The sequence below is a fragment of the Alligator mississippiensis genome, chromosome 1 (genome assembly GCF_030867095.1).
Source record: "Alligator mississippiensis isolate rAllMis1 chromosome 1, rAllMis1, whole genome shotgun sequence".
NCBI lineage: Eukaryota > Metazoa > Chordata > Crocodylia > Alligatoridae > Alligator > Alligator mississippiensis.
The window spans coordinates 118,556,556-118,579,658 of NC_081824.1; the positions used below are offsets into that span (position 1 = coordinate 118,556,556).

Sequence of the window (23,103 nt, forward strand, 5' to 3'; positions counted from 1 at the left end):
GCTAGTTGTGTCTGTTACGCCTGAGAATTTCTATCAGCCCCTCCCCTAGGCTGTGCTTCATTTGCTTTGCCTAGCTTCCTATAATCAGAGATCTCAGGAAGTACATCTCGCATTCAAAAGCTTTATCTCAACTATATAATTGGTACAATAAAAGCTATCACCCTAATAAATCTTTGACTCTTGCACAATTTCCATCATGGCTACATCATCATTCTTATACACCTGTAAGTAGCAACACGTTGGTGCTCTGAAGCTATGCTGCTCCTAAGCATCTACTGCTGCTACAGGGAGTATCCTATGAATAAATAGAAAGGGAAGTGTTCTGGTGAAAAATATTACCAATTAGCAGCTGTTGCTTTTACTAGGTGTTGCCATAAACAAATGTCAACCATACTGCCAACCCTAAAGTGCAAAGTCAGGGATCATTACAATCATGAGAGCAGCTTAAAAATCATGAGACTTTGAAAAGTAATAAATGCTGAACTCTTTTTCATTTGATTTTTGAGCACTTTAGGGTCATATTTTCATGTTCTTCTCTAGAACTAAGGGATAGGTTTTAAAATGAAAACTGAGATCCTTATATTATCACATAATACCAAGAACTGGAGCTTTATAGACACACGGTAATCAAATACTGCATCATGTGATAAAAATCTGAGATGGCAACAATGGATGTTATGTTTGCCTGGTATTGTGTCAGGAATAGAAACTGGACTCTAAAAAGGCTGGTCAATCAAAATGTTGTTTTAACAGCAGCAAAATACATCCAATATTTTTCTGTAAGCAGGAAGGAGAATGGAACTAAAAAAAAAAAAAATCGCTTGACAAATAACATAGAGGAAGTCCTTGCTGAGACCAATATATAACCTCGTCACAAAATGAAGCCCATAAGTACAGTGAATAAAACAGCATTAAATGCATGTTTGCTTGCAAAAGCAAATAAAATCAGGAACTTGAGTTTTCTTTTTGCAAATTTGGTAAGACTTAGAAAAGTGACCCAATGATTACTGATCCTTTTTTAAGACAAAAATTTCAGAGAGAGCTCTGACCAAGAAAGTGCTATTATTCTACAAGTTTTCTATTGAAAAGCAAAGACAATTTGTAATTTCATAAGTGCCTAAAAACAGCTGGTTGATGATTTTTCCTAAGATCACATCCTCAAATTTTCTTAAGTAACCCTGGTATCAGCTCCTTTATTTGGACATAGGTCATTCACATAATTCTCAGGGATTTATGTAGCTGAACACCTGTAGCAAACCTGAAAGTGTAGTGTGAAATCTAGTCCAGCTGCCTGACTAGATTTAAAAAATCGTAATAAAAAACTACATAATGCTACTGAGCTTGAAAGGGAATTAATAACATATTTTTAAGGCACAGCAAAATGTTAGCCAACCTGTTAGTTAAAAGCTTTTTCTTAGTAAAAATTGAAAAGTCTCTTGTCCTTCAACTATTTAAAAGATATTCCTCAAGAGCAGTCATTCTCTCGATGACAACTGTAAGCCACTTGGATACTCTCATTACAGTCATCTCCACGTTATGCCCTATACATTGGAAATAGTACATGAATGCACATGTGGGTGCGTCAAGGGCAAAATCTGTTTGACTTCCCTGACACAGGTAAGAAGAGGACACAGAGTGCTAGTGCTATAGCATCCTTACAATCCTGCCTTAAATTGTGGAGCCAACTGGAGAGGCCAACAGCACTCCATGGCTTCAAGGTTATGGGGTCAGCTAACCTTGGGTGTACACAAGGCTCCATGTAGTAGGCAACAGTGCAGCATTCATGATTTCTTTTAAAAAAGAAAAAGACATAAAGAATCTAATACAAAATACCAATGATCCCACAGAGTCCACACAGAAAATTTAGATAAGGGCACAAGGGTAAAGCCTCACAGTTGTTTCAGAATGCAACCTTAATGAACTAATAGGTCCTATGGCTAGTTTGGTATGAAAGGCACTGTCAACGCTGCAGGGATTTGAATCTGTGATTCCAGGTATGAAAACCTGATCCTTGAAACAGGACACCTTTCTGCCATAAGGTGAATTATTTCTATGCTGGACTAGCATGCCATGGAACGCTTTACATACCTTACAGCATGCAGTAGGTAAGTGACAGTACAGAAATGTAGGTGTCTACTGGTGCCTGCTGACAAGTTTGAGATGAGGCTTAAGACTCTGAAGCAAGAGTCATACAACTATCAATATTTACAGCTTAAACTTGAAAAGGACCAGACCTTGAGAAAAATATTTCCAGTCCCCAGCCCTCCCCACCAAGTCCTAGCCTTTAGACAGACCCCAAGCTTGCCCAGCTCATCCCCAGAAGTAAACTATCTGCTGATCAACTGTCACTTAATGGGACTCAGCCCTGCCTTTACAATAGCTTCCTTAACCTGTCAACACATCTCTACTGCCATAACAGTCAGCACTCCCCATAACACAATAGTTAGAATCCACAGATCACATAAGTGTCTACTCCCAAGGATCAAAACTTTAACATGGTGGAAAGGCTTGTGTGCTACCAATGACCTCAAAAACGATGCCATATGGAGTTATGTACTCCTGGTAGACTCCCCTGTGGCAACAAGGTTGAAAGTGACGTTTCTGCAATAAAAACAATCCAAAAGTAGAAATAAAAGTTCTCAACAGTGCAATACAAATCTCTGGACACCTAGGTTTTCCTTGCCATTAGATTAAGGACTCTTTCCCACGAAGTATCATGTGATTGTTAATGCACAATGGCATCCCCACATGAAAAGAAGACACTTGCAGGTGTCTTCCTCAAAAAATAAGTCCTACAGTGATGGGCAAGTAGCAATGAGAGGAAGTACTAGTAATTACTGAAAGCCTCTAGTCACAGACTTACACAGAATGATAGTACTGTATGATGGTTGTTTCATGCTTGGAACTGAGACAGGTGTGCAATTTGGAAGCTGCAATCATGAATTAGAAAGCATATTTAGGACCTATTCTGCTTACGCCATATGGGGAAGGGGATAGAAAAGAAGCCTCAAAAAAATCTCTCATTTCACCGAACTTGAAAACCACATCCAGTGGGATCACTCTATCTGTGGTCCAAATCAAGTAATTAAGTTTGTAACCTGGAATGTCTGCAACCCTCAGGGACAATCCTAACAGTGAACCAACTCGAGTGAAAAGCACTCACGGGCAGAGAACTTGAAAAATTTGGTACTAACATTGCTGCACTTAGTAAGAACAGACATGCAAAAGAGGGTCATCTCACAGGGCATGATGGTGGCTACAGCTTTTCTTGGGAAGGAAATATCAAAAAGGAAAGACACATTCACAGTGTTGGTTTTGCTATCAAGACCAAAACTGAGATGCTGGAATTTCTGGTTGGCGTCTATGACCAACAGACAACATGCTACAGTCACCAATGCTTATACTTTGACCCTTGAAGCAGATGATGAAAAAAAAGGACTAAACTTGACCAGGTCCTGCCATCACCCCAAGGAAAATAAGATAATTCTTTGTGGCACTTTCAATGCTAGAAAGTCAATTCAATTGGAATTCTTCTTCTAAAAAAGTGTTTGAAACAATCTCATCATCATGAACTACTTTTTCCACCAAAGCAACAAATGGAAGACATCTTGGATGCACACTTAACCTAACTGACTAAGCCATAGTGCATGCCTGGGGTTGTTTGGACATTTGTTATCACCAGAGCTATGACTAGTGCAGATGCCTTCTAGACAGATGATCACTTGATACATTTCACCATGTCCATTTGTATTGTCCCCAAACAATGCAAACAAAAGAAGCAACTAATGAAGAAACTCGATATTGAGTGCTTGAAAGCCCCTGCTAAAAGCAATAATTTATAGCATTGCCTCAGTAATTGCCTCTGACCTCCATCATAATCTTGACAAAATTGATCACGACAGCTAGCCAAGACAACACTGGGCTAGCTGAGTCATTGTCCATCGTTCAGACGGCCTATGTAAGAATACCTTTATGGACCGTTTGAAGGTTGTTTAATATCTTGATAAACTGAGGGTTTGCTTCAGTAGGTATTCAATGGCATTGTTTCAATACTGTTAAATAAATTAGGAATTGAGATTGAAATAATCTCGCCAGTTATTTTATTCTGTTCACACCATCCCTTAATCAAAATTCAACTCAATACACACATTACACATTCCACCTGAGTCCCAGGGTAGTTTCAGACCAATCAGAAGTACAGTAGACATGATCTTTGGTGCTCTTCTTGCATCATTCTAGCAACACGAGAAACACCGAGATCTTTACATCTTCATTGACCTGATTAAGGCCTTTGATTCAATTCATGGAAAGCCTCATGGAAGATCCTTATGAGATTTGGATGCCCAATGTAATTTGTTACCATGATCAGACCTGTTCATGATGACATGACAACAATTGTCCTAAGCAATACCTTGGAAACAGACCTCTTCACTATTAGAAATGGAGTCAAACAAGGATGCATGATTGCATCATGTTTATATAGCACCATAAGGATGGTGTCATAAGGATGCCTGACAACCAACTCCCTAAACAGGTCCTGTATTTCCAACTAACTAATGGTCACTGCTGTAGAGCTGGGCAAAGGAAGACAGTCAAGGAGACCTTGAAGGCCAATATGAAGAAATGCAATATTAACATCAGTACATGGGCGATTCAAGTACTGAATCATTCTCAACAGTGTTGTGATGTACAACAAGGCATCGATTACTTTAAGCAAACTTGCCTCAGTACAGAGGTGGATAAAAGAGAGAGACAAAGGGAAAGAGCTGTGACCTGACATCACCAAGATCGACTTCTTCCTCCTGGAACTATTTGCCACACCTGAATTTGAACATGAAGATCTTGGATCAGCCTCCTAAATTATCTATGGACTCACTGATGACACTATTTTTTGGGAGACTCTCACTCTCATATCAAGGGGCTGTTTATAACATGAGTCTATCCCAGAATCTGATATATCTCCTTCAGTGTACCAAATGCCTACGTGGGTAAAACCAGATGAAAACTACAGACCAGAATGAATGAGCACTGAAAAAAAGATAAAGGGCAGAGACACCAGAACATGGGTAAGAGAACGTTTTTCACAGAAAAAAAAATCATTCACTGTTTGACCTTACAGTTCTGGTGCTCAAAGGAGGTCTACCCAACATCCTTAGAAAGTGAGCTTGGGAACAAAAATTCATTGGCTTATTGGATACTAAATACCAGAGACTTAACATAGACAATGACTTTATGGTCCATTATAATCTCCCTGATACTGGTAACCTCTGCATGTGACAGATGATAAAACCCTCCTGAACAATCCTGCTCCTCCCTTATCAGATTTTAACTGCAACTCTCCTGCCCGTGGGTTACCTGCTAATTTCTCATATACCCTGTTTTTGTTTACATATGGAGTTTTTCACAAGATTTTGTTCCATCTGCTACTAAGCTCTGAGTTGTTTGTTTCTCTCCCAGAGGCCCAAGGAAGGCTAATGTGATACCTGAAAGCTTGCCTATGTCTATCCCAACTATTCAGCTAGTCCAATAAAAGATATCACCCACAAGATTTCTTGCCTCTCACATATTTCCTGGACTGTCATGGCAACAATATCACCACAACACTATTAATACCTGATATTTATGCTAGCTGTTGATGGGAAAACACTGTTAGCCAGCATCTTTTCAACAGCACATAGAGATATCAGGTTGTGCATTATTTCCTTACACTTAGCTCAGGAAACCATGAAGTAGTTCTTTATAAACGCTGCGTTAAAAATAACTTCTATAGAAAGTGCTTTGGATGTTCAAATACTGTACAAACCTTCATCAATCAGAAGCCTGTACATTCCTGTAAAAAGACATTTTGAAGAATTATTTTTACATATATTTAACAAGCTGTTAGCTGTAATGTAGCTTGGTCCAAAGGGAATTTTGCATAATAGATACTAGCACAAATCTGTACCTGCATCCTTCTTATCCATGCTACTAGAATCATAGAATCATAAAAAATGAGGGTTGGAAGGGACCTCAGGAGGTCACCTAGTCCAAACCCCTGCTCAATGCAGGACCATTTCCAACTAGACCATTCCAGCCAAAGCTTTGTCAAGCCAGGCCTTAAAAACCTCCAAGGATGGAGATTCCACCACCTCTCTAGATAACCTTTTCCAGTACTTTACCACCCTCCTAGTGAGAAAGTTTTTCCTAATATCCAACCTAAACCTCCCTTGCTGCAACTTGAGACCATTGCCCCTTGTTCTGTCATCTGCCCCCACTGACAACAGTCAAGCTCCATCTTCTTTGTAACCCCCTTCAGGTAGTTGAAGGTAGGGCTGTGTGAAACAGCACCATTTCATTTTGACTTCCGTTTCGCCATTTCAAAGGGACAGTGTTTAGTTTTGCTGTTTCAAAACACTGTTCCATTTTGTTTTATCAAAACTGTCTCACTGTTTCAATGCTGTTTTGACCATAGGCTATCATGGGGAATCACAAAAATGCCTATAACTTTGTCATTTCCTGCCTGATTCAGATGAACATTGCCAGAATGGTAGCCCCTTCTGAGGGCATGAAGCCTGCAAGTTTCAAGGAGATAGGTGCAGGGGTTTTTGTAAAACTGCACCTCAAACTGTTCAAAGAAAAACTCTTATCACTTGCTGGCAGTGGCAGCCTACTGTCACCCTGCACCCAGATCCAGGGGCCTGCTCCCCCCAGGAGAGCAATTCCGCAGCCCTTCTGGGGGGTGTGGATCCCTGGACCTGCGCACAGGATGACAGCAGGTTGCCACTGACGGCTAGGGCCAGCACCAGCACTGGTTTCTTCCTGGCACTTGGCGCCAGCTGCACCGGGCAGACTTGGGTGCTGGCACTGGTCCCAGCTGGCAGCAGCAGTCTGCTGAAACCTCATGCACAGGTCAGGGCCTGTGGCCCCTGGAAAGAACTGGGGAAATGATCAGAGAACTGGGGAATCGAACTGGGAGCTAGATGTCAATATCAGAGAGCAGTCCCCCCCTCTTCTCCCCTCCCTCTCCTTAGCTACTGTTTAGCTGCAAGCAAGCCTGGCTTCAAAACTTTAAACGTTTCAAAACTTTTCGGGTGCCCTCGTTTCGTTTCAAAGCCTTTTGTTTCGATTTCACTGTTTCGAGCTCGAAATGCGCCAAAATAGCTTTGAAATGAAACACCCGTCGAAATTTCGCACAGCCCTAGTTGAAGCCCTATTCAATCCCCTCTGTCTTCTCTTCTGCAGAGTAAATACACCCAGTTCCCTCAGTCTCTCCTCAGAAGTCATGTGCCCCAGCCTCCAAACCATTTTTAATGCTCTCCACGGGACTCTCTCCAACTTGTCCACATCCTTTCTTAGGCGGGGGGCCCAAAACAGGACACAGTACTCTAGATATGGCTTCACCAATGCAGAATAAAACTGAATAATTACTGCCATCAACCTGCTGGCAGTGTTCCTAGTAATGCAGCCCTGTATGCTGTTAGCCTTCTTGGCAACATTACTGACTCATACCCATCTTATGTCCACTGTAACCCCCAAGTCCTTTTCTGCATTCCATCCTAAGTGCAAGTTTGCTCTTGCCCTTGTTGAACCTCATAAGATTTCTTTTGACCCAATCCTCCAATTTGTGTAGGTCACTGAATCCTAGCCCTACCCTCTAGTGTATCTACTATACTCCACAGCTTGGTGTCATCCGCAAACTTAATGAGGGCACAATCCTTCCCATCTTCCAGATCATTAAGGAAGATATTGAACAAAACTGCCCACAACTGACCCCCTGGGGCAATCCACTTGATACTGGCTGCCAGCTAGACATTGAGCCATTGATAACTACCCATTGAGCCTCATAATCCAGCCAGCTTTCTATCCACCTTATAGTCCATTCATCCAACCCATACTTTAAAATACAACCAGCTCTCCTGGACTCCTTTCTCCCTTAGGCTGGCCTCCCAGAGGATGCTGCCCATCAGTTCCCTGAGGGAGTCAAAGTCTGCTTTTCTGAAGTCCAGGGTCCATACCCTGCTGCTTTCCTTTCTTCCTTTCTTCAGGATCCTGAGCTCAATCATCTCATGGTGACTGCAGCTCAGATGCATCCACTTCTATATCCCCCCTCCCAATTCTTCCCTGTTTGTGAGCAGTAGGTCAAAAAGAGCACAGCCCCTAGTTGGTCTCTCTAACACTTGCACCAGGAAGTTGTCCCCCAACACTCTCCAAAACCTTCCTGGATTGCCTGTGTACTGCTGTATTGCCCTCCCAGATGAACTATGTATAAAATATCCATTTTACAAATCTGTTAGTCTTTGGAATCTTTTTAAAACAGTCCAACTGACTGAAACTAACCTATTCTGTTTCTCACCAACCTATATTAAGTAACTGGCAAACTCAGCAAGAGTGTGATACAGTCCTCATAGAAATATTTGGCATGTTCCACAACCACCACTGCTTTCCCAGGATTTTTCAACAACACTTCTGAAAATAAAGCCATATCTTTATTAGTTGTTAAAGCAAAACATCAAGGGTAATAAAATGAGTATCTTAAATTCCAAAGCAAAGGCAAAACCCTTTTGTTCTTGAATTAAATAATTTCCTAGAACGATGGTATACTTCTCTGGAATTAGCAGAGTCTCAGTAACTATTTTAAACCATAAGAAACAATTTTACATATACCTAAAATTATATGTAATATTATTACCTATATTAGTAAGTATATATAATATAAAAACAGACTCATACAGAAACACATATATACTTTGTTTGGAATGAAAAGATGAGATCCTTTCTGCTTTTAGCTGCTAGATTAGGAATTTCTCACATGTGGATGGAATCAAAATCCCCCTACACTGAAACTGTAGGATACTAAAATAAGGGACATGTTGATGATGGAGTAATTGCCCCATCAGGTTAGATTATTAGAAAAGAGACAAAAGAGGGAAAGATATTTAGAAATATGAATTCCATTCCTGTTCTGAACCGAGGGTAAAAAATTGCCAGCAAGGAAGCCAGAGTATGTAGCCAAATGCTTTAAATATTAAAATATTACTCAATATTTCTTATCTTTTTACATAGATAATCTTTAAATTGCAGGTATAGGGAACATATTGTAAGAATTGTTGCATATTATTTCCTTTGTAAATATGTAATAGCTTCAGCCTCATGCAATTCCTACATATGCCTCCTGTGTTGCAGTTTGTTTTTATAGCTGCCTGGATAAAAAGTTAAAAAAGGAAAAAAAAAACCCCATACAGAAACAAACACATTAGCAGGCCATTTTCTTTAAGAGGCAAATAATGAGGATTTCCAACAAGTTTCACAGTACAACTCAAAGTACAACCCAAAATGGCACTCTTAAGAATACATTACGGAGCCATCTTGTACAGAAAATCAAATCTGGGAGGCGAGGTAGAATATTCATTTTATCCTCTGCTGAGGATGAAGAAGTGGTTACTGCAGCATACTTCATCAAAAAGCTAGGTGCCATTTCTGATCAGAGGAGGCTATCAAACATACTAGTATTTTACAAATCTCCTTTTAAGCTCATCATTACTTTTCATAAATCCTTGAAATAAAAGCAGCAATTCAAATACTGTATGTTACTCTCTTAATTAACAGGTCTGATTGTCAGTCCTTTGTGCAGACCTGCAAATATCAAAGCATTTGTGAAATGGAGCTGTCTTTTACAACTAAATGAACACAGAAAAAAATCAATACACAGACATCACACAAGCCACATCTTGAATTACGAATAAATCAGCCATGGATATATACTAACTGCTGAAGAACTTTGTGCAATGTTTTCAGAAATTCCAGAGTTAGAACCAAAATACAAATGAAAAAAGAAACATGATAACATGGCCCAATGGAAATAAATGTGCACGAATAAAATGGTTACATGCGCTATGAAGAGATGTGTTGTTTCTATAACTGTATCTCATTTACTAAAAACCTGACAGAAGCACTGCTTTTAGCACTTACTAAATAAGATTTTTCAGGCAAGCTCTTTTTTTAAATATGAGAAATATATTTCCTTGCAAGGAACACGTTCAACTATCTACTCCTTTCCACATTTGAAGTCTTTTCATTCCTGTTTAAATAATACACAGAAAATGACTTCAGATACTTATTTTATCTGCAGAGATTGTTAAAAACAGCACATCCATACCAAACTTTTTTTTTTTATCTCTCTCTCTCTCTTTTCTTTCTTTTTTTTTTAATGTACCTCTGTCTGGAGAATTTAGTAATGTTGCAGATGAGGAGGAGAGCCGCTTGTTAATGACTGGATCAACATGTTTCGAAAGGTTCATTGTTGAAACAGACCGCCTGTCTGGATCTAAAACAAATGGAGATAATGCTAATTGACAGCCCACATGCAATAATGCAACTTCCTAGTTCACTAATGGGAGAAGGAAACAAGAACAAGAGAATTTCTGATCTACCACTAGAACTTAAAAAAAACAAGAATGAAATGATTTCTCAGCAAACAATTTATTGGCAACTTAAAAGATTTGGCACAAAGCTTTTTTTAAAAACTAAATTGCACATAAACATCCAGGCTGTGAGTCAAGGTTTTAGTGTGGCAGATCTGGGCTGCTAATGCACAAGATGAGGTGTCAATGTTCATCTCAATGCATTTACAGAAAGGTTGCCCTCTTGATTTAGGCAAAATGGAAAATTAAGAAGGATTTGCTTTCCTAGACATATGGATACCATTTATAAAAGAAGATATTTAGTAGTGTCTGGTTGTGAACCAGGAGGTTGATACCATGAAGAGATAGGATAATATCATGAAGATACAGAACTGGAAGATAAAATACAAGGGAAGGAAAGTGAGGAGAAAGAGCAAATAATGGTGTGCACAGGAAAAAAATCAAAGGTAAGACTAAAGGCTTATGGGTTCTGTGTGGGCATCATATTCCATATGACAGAGTAATTTGTCTTCATATAATGTAGATGGAAAATCTCGTCAGTCCAATACTGCATGTAATGCAATAGACAAAGGAAGTAAATGCTCTGTGGAAGGCTAAAGAATATTTACAAGGCACAGGCTTTGTACATGGTATTAAAAGGGCTTTATTGTGCCTTTATGCTTGGTGGATTTTAGAATGCAGTGTCATGCTACACCACTTGCACAATGAATTGATGCAAAGTCAGTATTTTCACTCTATTGAAATGGGATGGTTGCTTCACAAGTATGGATTATATATGCTTTCTGTTTCAAAAGAGGTTAAGGGCAGCAGAATAAAATGAGGAACTAGCCAGCCAGACAGGCAGACCCTGTGCATTCTCTTCTCTAAATTGGTTCAGGGGGAGGGGGAAACAAGTACCTAAATTAAAGCTCTTCCAAGGCAGATTTCTGTTTGGGAATCGGACTATGAAAAGATCAAAAGAGACTTACAGTTTTTTCTTGGCAACTTTTATGGCACCAGCTCAGCAAAGTACTTAAAGCATGTGCTACAGTTCAACAAAACACTGAAGTTCATATATGGAAATCCAGTACGGCCTGAGCACATGCTTAAGTCATCTCTTAAATCAGGATTTGTCTGAACAATCTCAGCAACAGTAAAGAGGTCATTTTTTAAATGAGATTATTTACCTTTTAGCTAGATTTTCATGATACTTAGTACATCAACACTAGATATAGCTGTTCCTACCAATTGCATTTAAATACATTTGTTACAGACAAAAATTGTTTTGCATGAAAATCCCCACTAATCCTTAATGGAAGGATTCCTTAATGCTCTTCATATGAGTGATAAAGTGTATGAGACAGCTGTAGAGGGATGAAAAGGAGAGGATTTTTTTTCAATTTGATTTTTTTATCCACTACCACAGAACAACTGCTTTTGATGCTGTTTTATCTATTGTTACTTCACATGGAGCACAAGAACATCCAATTGTTGATAACGCTGATGAAAGAGAACTGGAACGGAGATGGATGGAACTCTGCATTCCAGGATTTAAGCCACTCTAACCACTGGTGATTAAGCATAAAGCACATCCACTTGAGGAAGTCTCTCTTACGTATCTCTTGTCACCCAGTTCTCATAAACCATGTCCATGTACATTATTCTTCAATGCGTACTGTTCAGTTTGAATACTTCTGTTTAATACGTAACTGGCCAAACACTATTCCTTGGTTAGAAAAGTGGTAAAATGTTTTCAATATTTTTTGAGCAAAATCCCAGCTAGTGCAACTAATCAGATACCTAGGAGATGGGCAGAATAAAAATAAACACAGTCATGTACAATATAACAAAATTAAAGCAAAGCCAAAATAGAGCCCAATGTAGGCATTCAAATTCTTCTTGAACTCCAACATTTTTAGTTGATTAGAATTGTTTGTAGAATTTAACTCAAAGCAACATGATACAATACACTGTACACATTGCACATAGTATTTTTGTGAATTGTGCCAAATCCTTTAAGTCAGTCAGTAATAATTCTCTGTACTTAAAACCACAAAAACAAACAAAAAACAAAAGCAAAACTAAACAAAACTAAATCAAAAAACATTGGGGGCTAACAACAATTTTAGTCTAGGGAGCATGATGTTAAGCATGCATCATGTCTAAGTAATGGTGGTTTAGTTACTGGTCCTATTTCTTGAGGACTAGCTACAGGGGAAGGAATTGACAAACCACAGTGACTTATGTACCAGGTTTTCTAGCACCACCCAGAGATCTGAAATGGTGCTCCAGGCCAGCTAAATCGAGAAAGGTGAATGATGATTCAACAAAAAAACCTAGGGACAGAATGCAAGACAAGGATGTTTTTCAAAGGAAAGAAAGCAAAAAAGCAAGTAAATTACATAAAGGTAAGGTAAGTAACAAATAGAACCTCTTCATAACCTTTAACACTAAATTTAAAATGAAATATATGCAAGGTTACGATTTTCTGTCCTGGAGCAGATAGCTGCACATGCTATTTTTCCTTGATGAAAGGATGAAATAGTAATTGAAATGTATGCATTAAAAACATAACACATTTCTTAAGCAGCTTACACAGATTTAGATATCCATTTCAGATATGAAAAGGAGGAAAAATTTCTGTTACATTTAGCATTTTTGTCAATCTTTAATTTCTTAAGGAGAAAAGGGGAAAAATCCTCCAAACTCTGTGTTCCTGAACATTTGATAAATATTATAAATAATACAGCATTTATTAGAACATTTTCCCCTTCCTACTTGTATGATCTCAAGAGTAAGATCTGATCATTGCCAGCAGAAATTCTTTATATAATTTTATGATACTCCCTATGGTACTTGCATGCAGTGGCTTAGGTAGGCCTATACACACATGTGTACTTATACAAGCAAAACAGCAGAAGTTAGAAGTTGTAGCTATAGATAGAAGTGTAGGTTTACTTAATTCCTTGGTGAAAAGTAAGATTCAGTTTACTTTTCCTTTCTTTCTTCTCTGTCGAGTATAACGTTAAGAAATTTGTTCATATTCAAAACAGTGCTAAGATGAAGCATAAAGAACATAAACCAACTCACACTGCAGCATCCTCCTGTGTATCAGAACAAGGCATACCCCAATCAGCATAAAAACAGGAACCTTGGCTGAGACACTGGATCTCCCCCTTTACCTGTGTTAGTAATGCCGCTGCTATGAAGAGCTCCACCCCAGGACCACCTGTTTTGCTTTTGTTTCGGCTTCTGGCTCCTCTCGATTGTGCGGCGTACAACAGCTTCATGTCGCTCCTTACATGCAACAGGATAACACAAACATACCTGTTTACAGCATGGCTGTTTAACTAACTTCCCCATTGCTATAAACACTAACTACCACCAGCATATAATAAACGAGATGTACATTTTCCACGCAAATCAGCTGGATTAAGTTTAAAACAGGACTTTCTGGCCATTAAAAATGTATTTGAAAAATAAGAGGTTGGCTAGAGACCAGTCACAACATATGTGTTAATAGAGTCCCTGAAGTTCCTAGGAGAAGTAAGGGCCCTGTTGCACTAGCCACATGAGACGCACGTTGAGCGAGGTTCTGCCATGCACTGTTTAGACAAGGCAAAGAACAAGAAGCAAGGAATGGCCCAGAAGGAAGAGTTGACTTGATCAAGGTCAGACACCAAGTAGTTACTGGATCAATTAAGCTGAAACAAATTATTACATTTGTATGTGATGTACTTGTTTTTGTGATGAGTTTTTCCAAGTTTTCCATTTGCCGTGGAAAAACGTGGAAAAATGAGGATTTTTCTCATTTTAAGGAGAAATGTGCTATGTGTATGTGCGCATGCACACATGCACATGGCTATTAGGCAGCTTGGGGAGCAGCTCCCCACAGGTAAATCTGAAAGGGGGAGGCTGGGGATTGAGGCCCCCATAGTGAGGGAGGCAGTTGGGCAGGGCTGGGGCTGGTATCCAGCTGGGGTGGTGCATGGGGCTTGGGGCCCAGGGCCAGAATGCGCAGTTGTAGGGCCCCAGTGGGGAGTGGGAGGGGGCCACGGGTGGCTCATCTGGGGGGCAGGGGAAGGGAGCTGGCTCCCTGCTATTACACACAGTCCCGGGGCAGCGTGGGGAGCATGTGCTCCACAGATCTGTGTGCAGGGCAGGCTGCCCACTGTGGGCTCGAGCTCCCTGCCCTGCTGCCCTGTCCCTGGGGCCTCCGTGGCCCAGCACGCAGGACCCAGTGTGGCAGGGCAGAACGGGGTGGGGAGGCTTATGCCACTGCTGGGAGCCCCATGCAGCCATGGTGAGGTGCCCCTGCCAGCTCAGCAGCAATGGGGGTGGCAGCATGGAGTTATGCCCCTCAGTGCTGCTGGGCAGGCAGCAGGTGCGCCTTGTCATGGCAGCATGGAGCTCTCAGTGGTAGGGTGAGCCACCCCCACCACCCTGCTCTGCCCTGCTGCATTGGGCCCTGCCCACTGGGCTGTAGAGGGCCCAGGGGGAGGGCAGGAGGGTGGGGAGCCCAAGTCTGCAGTGGGCACCCTGCACCTGACCCCCACCATAGGCTTTGCTCCAGCTGTGGTGCCCATGGGGGAGGGGGAGCCATGGGCAGCAGCTGGGGCTCGGGCACTGCTGTGAGGGCAGGGGCTACAGACCCAGGTTCTTGGCCCCATAGCCCTGGTACCTGGGGGCCCAATCCAGCAGGGCTGTGGGGGTGGGGGCCTGTGGGTGGGGAGTGAGGGGCAATGGCATGGACAGGGCACCAGCACGTCAGGGCTGCTCAGCGCTACAAAGCAGTGGCAGGTGACAGCTGCAGCTGGACCCACGTCTTGGTGAGCAAAGGGGGCAGGGGGAGCTCTGATTTTCCATGATAAAGAACCCAAAATCAAATGCCAAAATGTATAGGTATTTAGAATTTATTTTATTATAGTGATCGAGACACTGGTAGGCTTCCAAACGGATTTAAAATGGTAAAAATATCAATAAAGCATTATGTTCAACTTATATCAATGTATACAGTGGCATTTCATTTTAATTGGGGATTTTGGGTTTTTTAATCAGAGAATTTGCAGGGTTTTTAGCAGGAATTTGTAATTTTTAAACAAAGAAAACCAGGATTCTTTCCAATGAGCAACGTGTTAGCTAGCTAGTACTTAACTACACTTATACCAAATGGCGAGCAAGCTAGAGTCAGTCAGAAAGGAACTAAACAATTCATTTTTGGGTATTGCAGTACAACTGAACACAAGTCTACTATAAATAAAACATGTTCCCCAAGTCCAGGTAGATCAGTTTTGCAATGTTTAAAAAACCTTTCTTTTACAATCTATCCTGAATTAATTTTGCCTTATATTCCAAGCCTGCTGATAACTTTCAAATTAAATGCTACTTTGCTTATTGCTACTGCATCTAGTAGAAAGCAAGCTGAGAGGTTTAAGGGACTCTCTCTTACCTTGTCCTCTTCTATTCTCTGTCTTCGTTTTTCCTCTACTGCAGTTCGCCTTCTCTCTTCTTTTAGCCTCTGCTCTTCTAATTTCTTTCTGCGTTCCTCCAGATGTTTTTCATAATGTTGCCGTGCTCTCTCTTCTCTTTCTAACCAAACTGATTCTCTTGCAGCTATAAGATAAGCAGAAGTATACATTTGTTTGGAATTGTGATACACCCTGGACAGCCCACCATAAGTTGAGCAACTTTTCTTCAAGTGCATGAACTATATTTGCATAAATCACTTTATTGTAAAATCTGATTTATGATAAAGAAATTATCTCATAGTATTTTTAAATTCCTAAACTAACGTATGCATGTGTGTATCCCAATTTTAGAGGGAATGTCTAAGGCTGTTTCACACCCACTGGGCAGTGGTGGGCAAAAACTACACTCAGATCTGCTAAGTTGTAAAGATGAAACTGTTAAAAAAAAAAAAAAAAAAGGCAGCAGACTTCTATTTACCTAAAAGCCTCAGACAATTTACAGCACAGCAATATTAACACTTCAGAAGAAAGCTAAGACCGACATGGTATCCATGCAAAACATACATCATTTTAAGTATGAGAAAAGTTAATGAAACTTAAGTATTTTGACAAATGTGGACCCTTTTTTGAGTTTCAGTGAAAACTGAAACAAGCCTAATACAGAGTGGATTATTTTCTATTGATCATGGTTCTTACAACTTTACCCTAAGACTCCTAACTAGCAGGATATAAAAATAAACACATGCCTGGTTCTGGACAATATTTCATAGTAATTCTCAACATTCATCTAATGCAAAAAAAATGTTAATCACTCTTTCTGACTGCTTTTTACCTGTTCTCAGGATAAAAGGAAAGGTGAGCACTATTCTCCTTTGTAATAAAGAGGTCAGACATTATAGTTTTATGGGACCTGATCTAACTCCAGCTGACTGATGGGAACTGGACTGGACCTCAGTGACTGACTGTATCAGCAGCTATCTCTACTGTTCTGTGAAGTGACAAATAACTCACCAAAGAATCAAGAACTAAGGTGAATGTGTTGCAACATACTACACAGTTTCTGCTCCTGAAATGTCTTGAACAACTTGTTTTTAGAAATGTTAACTGAAGCAAACATGCAATGGAGTTGAATATTACTCTCCACAACTTTTTGAATGTTCATACAGGTTCTGTCCAGAACATAGGCCCAAAACACATTCTGCTTTAACTTGCTACAGTCTGATAAGACTGGACCTTTTCCAATGCTGTCATGAAAGTTTCAGGCTTCAGGTTTTCATTTTGTTTGCTTTTGAAATATCTATGACATTTTACACTAGAACCTTCAGCACATTTATGAGCAGAGCTGTGTACATGAAGGTAAAAACAACACAAATGTCATTGAGAACTGTGTGGGAGGCTTATAAAGAGAAGGAGATCATTGGCAACACTGCAAAAGAGAAGCACATGAATTAAGTGTCAGCAAGAGCTTCAGTTACCAAAAGGGTCAGAAGCCTCTCTTCCTAAATCCGAGATGACAATTTATAAATTTATATGGAGAGTGAGACTGCTGGCACAACAATGTCCCCCATTGGAAAACTCCAACTGTCAATCACCTTGTATATTGCAAATATATACTAACAAGAAAAATCAAAATCTTTGCAAATGTTCAAAACAAGACCTGTGACTTATTTCTTATAGTTCAATCCCATCTGAGTTTTCACCATGCCCTCCATGTGAGTCTTCTTGGGAAGAACCCTAAACAAATCATGGCCTCCTGGTATATAGTTTGTGTGTGTATTCTAAACTGCATGTGTGTGTGTGGTTATGCAGATTTCCTTCCAAAATTTACAGCTACAAATATGTTCCAAGTACGCTTTGCACCTGTTGTCTCTACCTGATGGGAACAACTTCAAGTAATTTTGGTTTTTCAAACACTGCACGGAGAAAAATGGGTGGCACCAATAATTTTGCTGCAGATGTAGAACAGCAGAGAATTCTGAATAGAAGTGACACTTGCTTGTGAGAGATGAGCAACTGGAACACCCTATCCATGGAATCATAGAAAACAAAGGTTGGGAGAGATCTCAGGAGTTCATCTAGTCCAGTGGCTCTCAACCTTTTTTGTACCATGACCCATTTGTAAACATTCATGGCCAGTCCCAAACCAGTATCCCTCGCTCCCAACCTGCTGCCCCCTGCCCTCAGTGTGTGGGGCAGAGGGTGGGGGAGTGTCAGTGGGGGCCCCAAGCTTCCCTTTGCAGGCTGGAACTCTGTTACCCTGCAAGGGAAAAGGTACAGAATCTAATTATTGCAGGGTTGCCGTACATTTGTCCAAGCTGGAGCTGAGCTGTACCTGACAGTAAGATGGGGGGAAGGGGTGGAGGCAGAAACTGCAGAGGAAAAGTGTATGCATGTGTTGGGGGGGCGGGGCAGGAGGCTGCTGTGGGTCTGATTGTGGCCCCAACTCAGGCTCAGGGCCAAAATCAGAGTGCAGCAGCCACCTACCCTTCCCCCTACTCCGTACATGAATCTAAGATGAGGGCTCCCCCCCCATACTGAAGAGTCCCTTATCTCTGTTTGGGTACACCGTTCATGTTATGGAACAGTGTGGTACATGTCTTCAATATCCTAGCCTGTGTGTCTGCTGGCTGCAGACACAGTGGGCCTTAAAGGAAACTGTGTCACATACAGGCTTTCAGAAAGCAATTAACCCTTGTCATTGCCCTGAACCATTGTTCTAGTGTAAGCCAATCCCCAAAAGCAAACCTTTAAATATAATTTTCTAGCCATTAGAACTACAAGACAAATTGAAGGTGAGCAGGAGACTTCCAGATCTTCCAAGACCATCTGGATCATCCTTCATGACTGGAGCCTGTTTACTGTAGTAAGATGATCTGTGAGGGGCAAGCAGGGGAGTGTATGCTTAGGGGCAACCAACATGGGTTCATTAGAGGCAGGTCCTGTCAGACCAACCTAGTGGCCCTCTATGACCAGGTCACAAAATCCTGGGATGCAGGTGTCACAGTGGACATGGTCTTTCTGGACTTTAGGAAGGCTTTTGACACCGTCTCTCACCCCATTCTCGTTAAAAAATTAGGAGATTTTGGTGTTGATGCCTACACAGTCAAATGGGTCGTCAATTGGCTGGAGGGCCTCACCCAAAGAGTGGTGGTGGGCAGGTCATTTTCTAGCTGGTGGGATGTGGGCAATGGGGTCCCCCAGGGCTTGGTCCTCAGAGCCAGTACTGTTCAACATCTTCGTCAGCGACTTGGACAAGGGGGTGAAAAGCACCTTGTTCAAATTCGCAGGTGACACTAAGATGTGGGGAGAAGTGGGCACGCTAGAAGGGAGGGACAGGTTGCAATTGGATCTGGACAGGTTACAGGGGTGGGCGGATGAGAACAGGATGGGATTCAATACTGACTGACAAGTACAGGGTATTGCACCTAGGGAGAAAGAACCAGCAGCATACCTACAGGCTGGGGAACTCCCTTCTCGTCAGTCAGAGGCAGAAAAGGATCTTGGAGTCATTATAGGCTCCAAGATGAACATGAACCACCAATGTGAGGACGCAGTCAGTAAGGCTAACCACACCTTGTCATGCATCCACAGATGCATCACGAGCAGGTCCAAGGAGGTGATCCTCCCCCTCTATGCGACACTGGTCAGGCTGCAGTTGGAGTACTGCATCCAGTTCTGGGCGCTGTACTTCAGGAGGGATGTGGACAACATGGAGAGGGTCCAGAGGAGGGCCACCCACATGATCCGGGGCAGCAGGGCAGGCCCTAAGAGGAGAGGTTAAGGGACCTGAACCTGTTCAGCCTCCACAAGAGAAGGCTGAGAGGGGATCTGGTGGCCGTCTATAAACTGGCCAAGGGAGACCAGCAGGCCATGGGAGAGTCCCTGTTAACTACTGGGAATAACAAGGAATAATGGGCATAAGTTGACGGAAAGTAGATTCAGGTTAGATATCAGGAGGCACTACTTCACAGTCAGGGCGGCTGGGATCTGGAACCAACTTACAAGGGAAGTGGTGCTCACTCCTACCCTGGGGGTCTTCAAAAGGAGGCTAGATAATCACCTAGCCAGGGTCGTTTGATCCCAGCACTCTTTCCTGCACATGGCAGGGGGTCAGACTTGATGAGCTGCTCCCTTCTGACCCTATCAACTATGAAACTATGATCTGCACTTTTGGAAAGTATTTTCATTTAGCATGTTTGAAAGTACTTCCTGAAGGAAGGTAAGGACAAAAAGAAAACAGAACAAAAATCCAAAATAGCTGTGCCAATGGCTGTGGTACTGTAATTATCACCTTTATTCCAGCTGGAGAATTAAATATCATGACAGCAGTTTGTATTATTTTGTATCCTATATGCTTATCTTTTTAGATACATATTCATGGAAAACTAAGGAATATAAGGAAAAAAGTTGTCCTTGGTTGAATTCCCCTAGCTTTCCCCACCAATATATTACTCCAAAGGGCAATATATGTTTATTGTAAACCTTCTGTCCCTGTTCAGTTTGGCAGATTAGATTGAGGACACTGCTTATGGAAGTTCCTGTATGAAAACAGGTGTGGGATCTGGCCTGTCATGATCAGCAGGTAGATAGAATAAAAAAAACCAATATATTTGAGATTTCAAGATTCCTATTCAGGTTGATAGAGGCTGAAAATATTTTTCTGCTTAAATGTTGGCGTGTAAGGACTTCCACTGCTGACAGCAAAGGGGGGGGGGGGTGTTCCCCGATGCCGCCCGCCCATGCATCACCTATGGTTATAAGGTCACATAGAGATATGACCTAAACTAAAAACATAAAAACAAGTAAAATCAATTTTAAAAAAATGTAAAGCAACTAAAAAGCCACTTGCTCTTTACCTAATACCCAAAGAGAAATGAAAGTCCCACAAAGCAAAAAGCTTCTTCATTTTGAGTTTCCCAATTATGTGTTTGGACAGCCTGGTGAAGCTTTCAATGGTGGGTATAAATACTAGGGATTATTGTTTATCATTACTCTCAAGAAAGAAACATTTCTGTTCTTGCATGTACTCATATACCTACCCACACCTCTAAATATTCATTACTTTTTTAGTAGCAATTGTTCTAAAATGAACTCTCATTAGCAGCAGAACATATTGTTTTGACTGCTTTCACTCTTTGCTGGATGTGCCAAGGAAAGTTTTACAAAAATGTGAGGAAACAAGTGTTTGCACCTCAGCTAAATTATGTATACCTTTCACAGAGAGAGAAATACTGCTCTAGAAGCACATAAATCCAAGCAAAGTTAATATTTCAAGCAACGAGCAAAGATTAAAGTGTTGAAATGCAGAGAAAATTTGCTTTTCCTTTTTCTGACGTCTCTCACACTTCCCACAAACTTCTTTTCACAGCTGTTGTCATAGAAATTCACAGCCTGCAACTGGTATAAGAAAGCAAACCATGTATCTAATCTATCTACAAATTATGTGTAGTATAGTAGCACCCATTTCTTGGTTGTCTTCAATGAAGGTTTTTTGATCCTGATCCATCAAAAAGCATTTATATGCCTAAAACATTAGGCATATTTATATGCCTATATAAACATTTATATGCCTAAAAAATAACAGTGCAAGACTATTCATGATAAAACCAGGGTGGAAAAAAAGAAACTACACTGAAGGTCGTGTTAACCTATTATATAAGGTACAAAGAACAAATCATATGATATAACAATGAAGGCATAAGCATGAAAGCATGACTCGGTGGTTGAGCCATAAGAAAGTTATTAATAGATCTTGCCTGTTTGCATATTAGTACACCCACCTGTACACTAGTTAGATATAAGACCACAGGCAGAACACGGGCCTTCCTAACCTCCCCCTTCTCCAACATCGACTCAGTTTATAAATCCATCAATGACTTTAGTGTTTTTAATCACCTTTTCTAGAGCTCATAAGATACTTTTCATTTTAAGTAGTTGAATTTATTTCTAGTTTATTTTGATTGGAGATTTACCTCATCATAAGACTCCTCCCACAGGCAATCAAATTAAAAAAGCACATAGGAAAAAAATGTTAAGACTGACCAAAAAAGACACATCGCAGAAACACAGGTATTCCTGGTGCTTCATTTTGAACTTGCAATGGAACAGCATAAAGGAAACACCAGACCATGAGTATTAAAGGGACACTTTCAACTTGAAACCAGTCAATTTTACCAAGGTCAATTGGTATAATTGTGATGAAGCAGACTTACTCCTGTGCAACATGCACATTTCTGACATATATTCATTGGTGAAAATGTTTGTTTTTATATAACTAAACCTGCTTTGTTATCTCTCTTTCCAGTTGGTTAGAAAGACCCAAACAAACAACAAGGTGCATATGCTTAGCAAGGGCATTAGGATAGGATGCAAGCAGAAAAGAAATGTATGAGTGAGGGCTGACTCCCTTGCTGCTCGAACGCTGGCTGGAAAAAGTGGAAGCAATGAGAAATCTACTTTTTCATCAGTTCACTAGGACTTACACCTTCCCAGCTCCTCTTCCCCTGGTTCTGCTGCAGGGCTACTCAACCTATTTGCTCCCTGGGTTACTGTCCTTGCAGAATCAGACTGACCTAGGACTTTCCTTTCCAATATTTTCTACTATGGCCATCTTAAATGAAGGAATTATATTAATGGAAGATTCTCTAGCATTCAGCAGCTTTGCAGCCTTCTATCATTTTTGATTTTACAGGACTGTCATCAGCAATTGCTTCTCAACTTCACACAGTTTCACCTTACCTTGCTGCCAAATTCTCCGTTCTTTCTCTCCGAGACACGGATCACCTCCTTGCCACATTAGCAATAAAATGGATCTCCGGTTCTTTAACCGGGGCTAAAAAAAGGGAACGTTCCATCAACCCACTGAAATGGCTGACTACACAAATTAAAGGTGAACTTCAAAGCTGTAATTAAAGCTGAGTTAATGACAGATCCAGATGAGGAGGCTCCTGACTAATCATGCTGTAGGGGACATGCACCACAGAAATTTTCGAACTTATCTTTTCAAATATTATTTTCTTGTCTTAGAAATCCTCCTGGCACTTCCTGGTCCTCTGATAATATCCCGGAGTGAATCATTCTCTAATGTCACTGATCTCTGGCTCCAGCGAGGCTTCTGATTTTAGTGTTGTCAGAATTTCTTAAGTTCCAGAAAACTAGGGCAAGTCAGGAGGAGTTCACAGAAGGAAAACCATTTTTTTAAGCCAAAGTGATTAACACAGCCTGGTTAGTCAGGTTATTCAGCACATACTTCCAGG

At 40.9% G+C, this 23,103-nt stretch overlaps 1 protein-coding gene across 7 annotated transcripts in view; it reads right to left on the minus strand.

The window, feature by feature from the left end:
• Positions 1-23,103, minus strand: part of MAP7 (microtubule associated protein 7) — a 204,440-nt gene that overhangs the window by 45,014 nt on the left and 136,323 nt on the right. For 6 of the 7 annotated variants that reach the window (XM_059713421.1, XM_059713420.1, XM_059713417.1 and 3 more), the window contains exons 4-6: positions 15,829-15,992; positions 13,562-13,676; positions 10,193-10,303 (exon numbers count right to left, since the gene is read on the minus strand). In XM_059713421.1, coding sequence (XP_059569404.1) covers positions 10,193-10,303; positions 13,562-13,676; positions 15,829-15,992 — 390 coding nt within the window. Of the gene's footprint in view, positions 1-10,192; positions 10,304-13,561; positions 13,677-15,828; positions 15,993-22,585; positions 22,687-23,103 lie in introns of those variants that run through there. The other variant, XM_059713426.1, reaches the window with a different exon arrangement.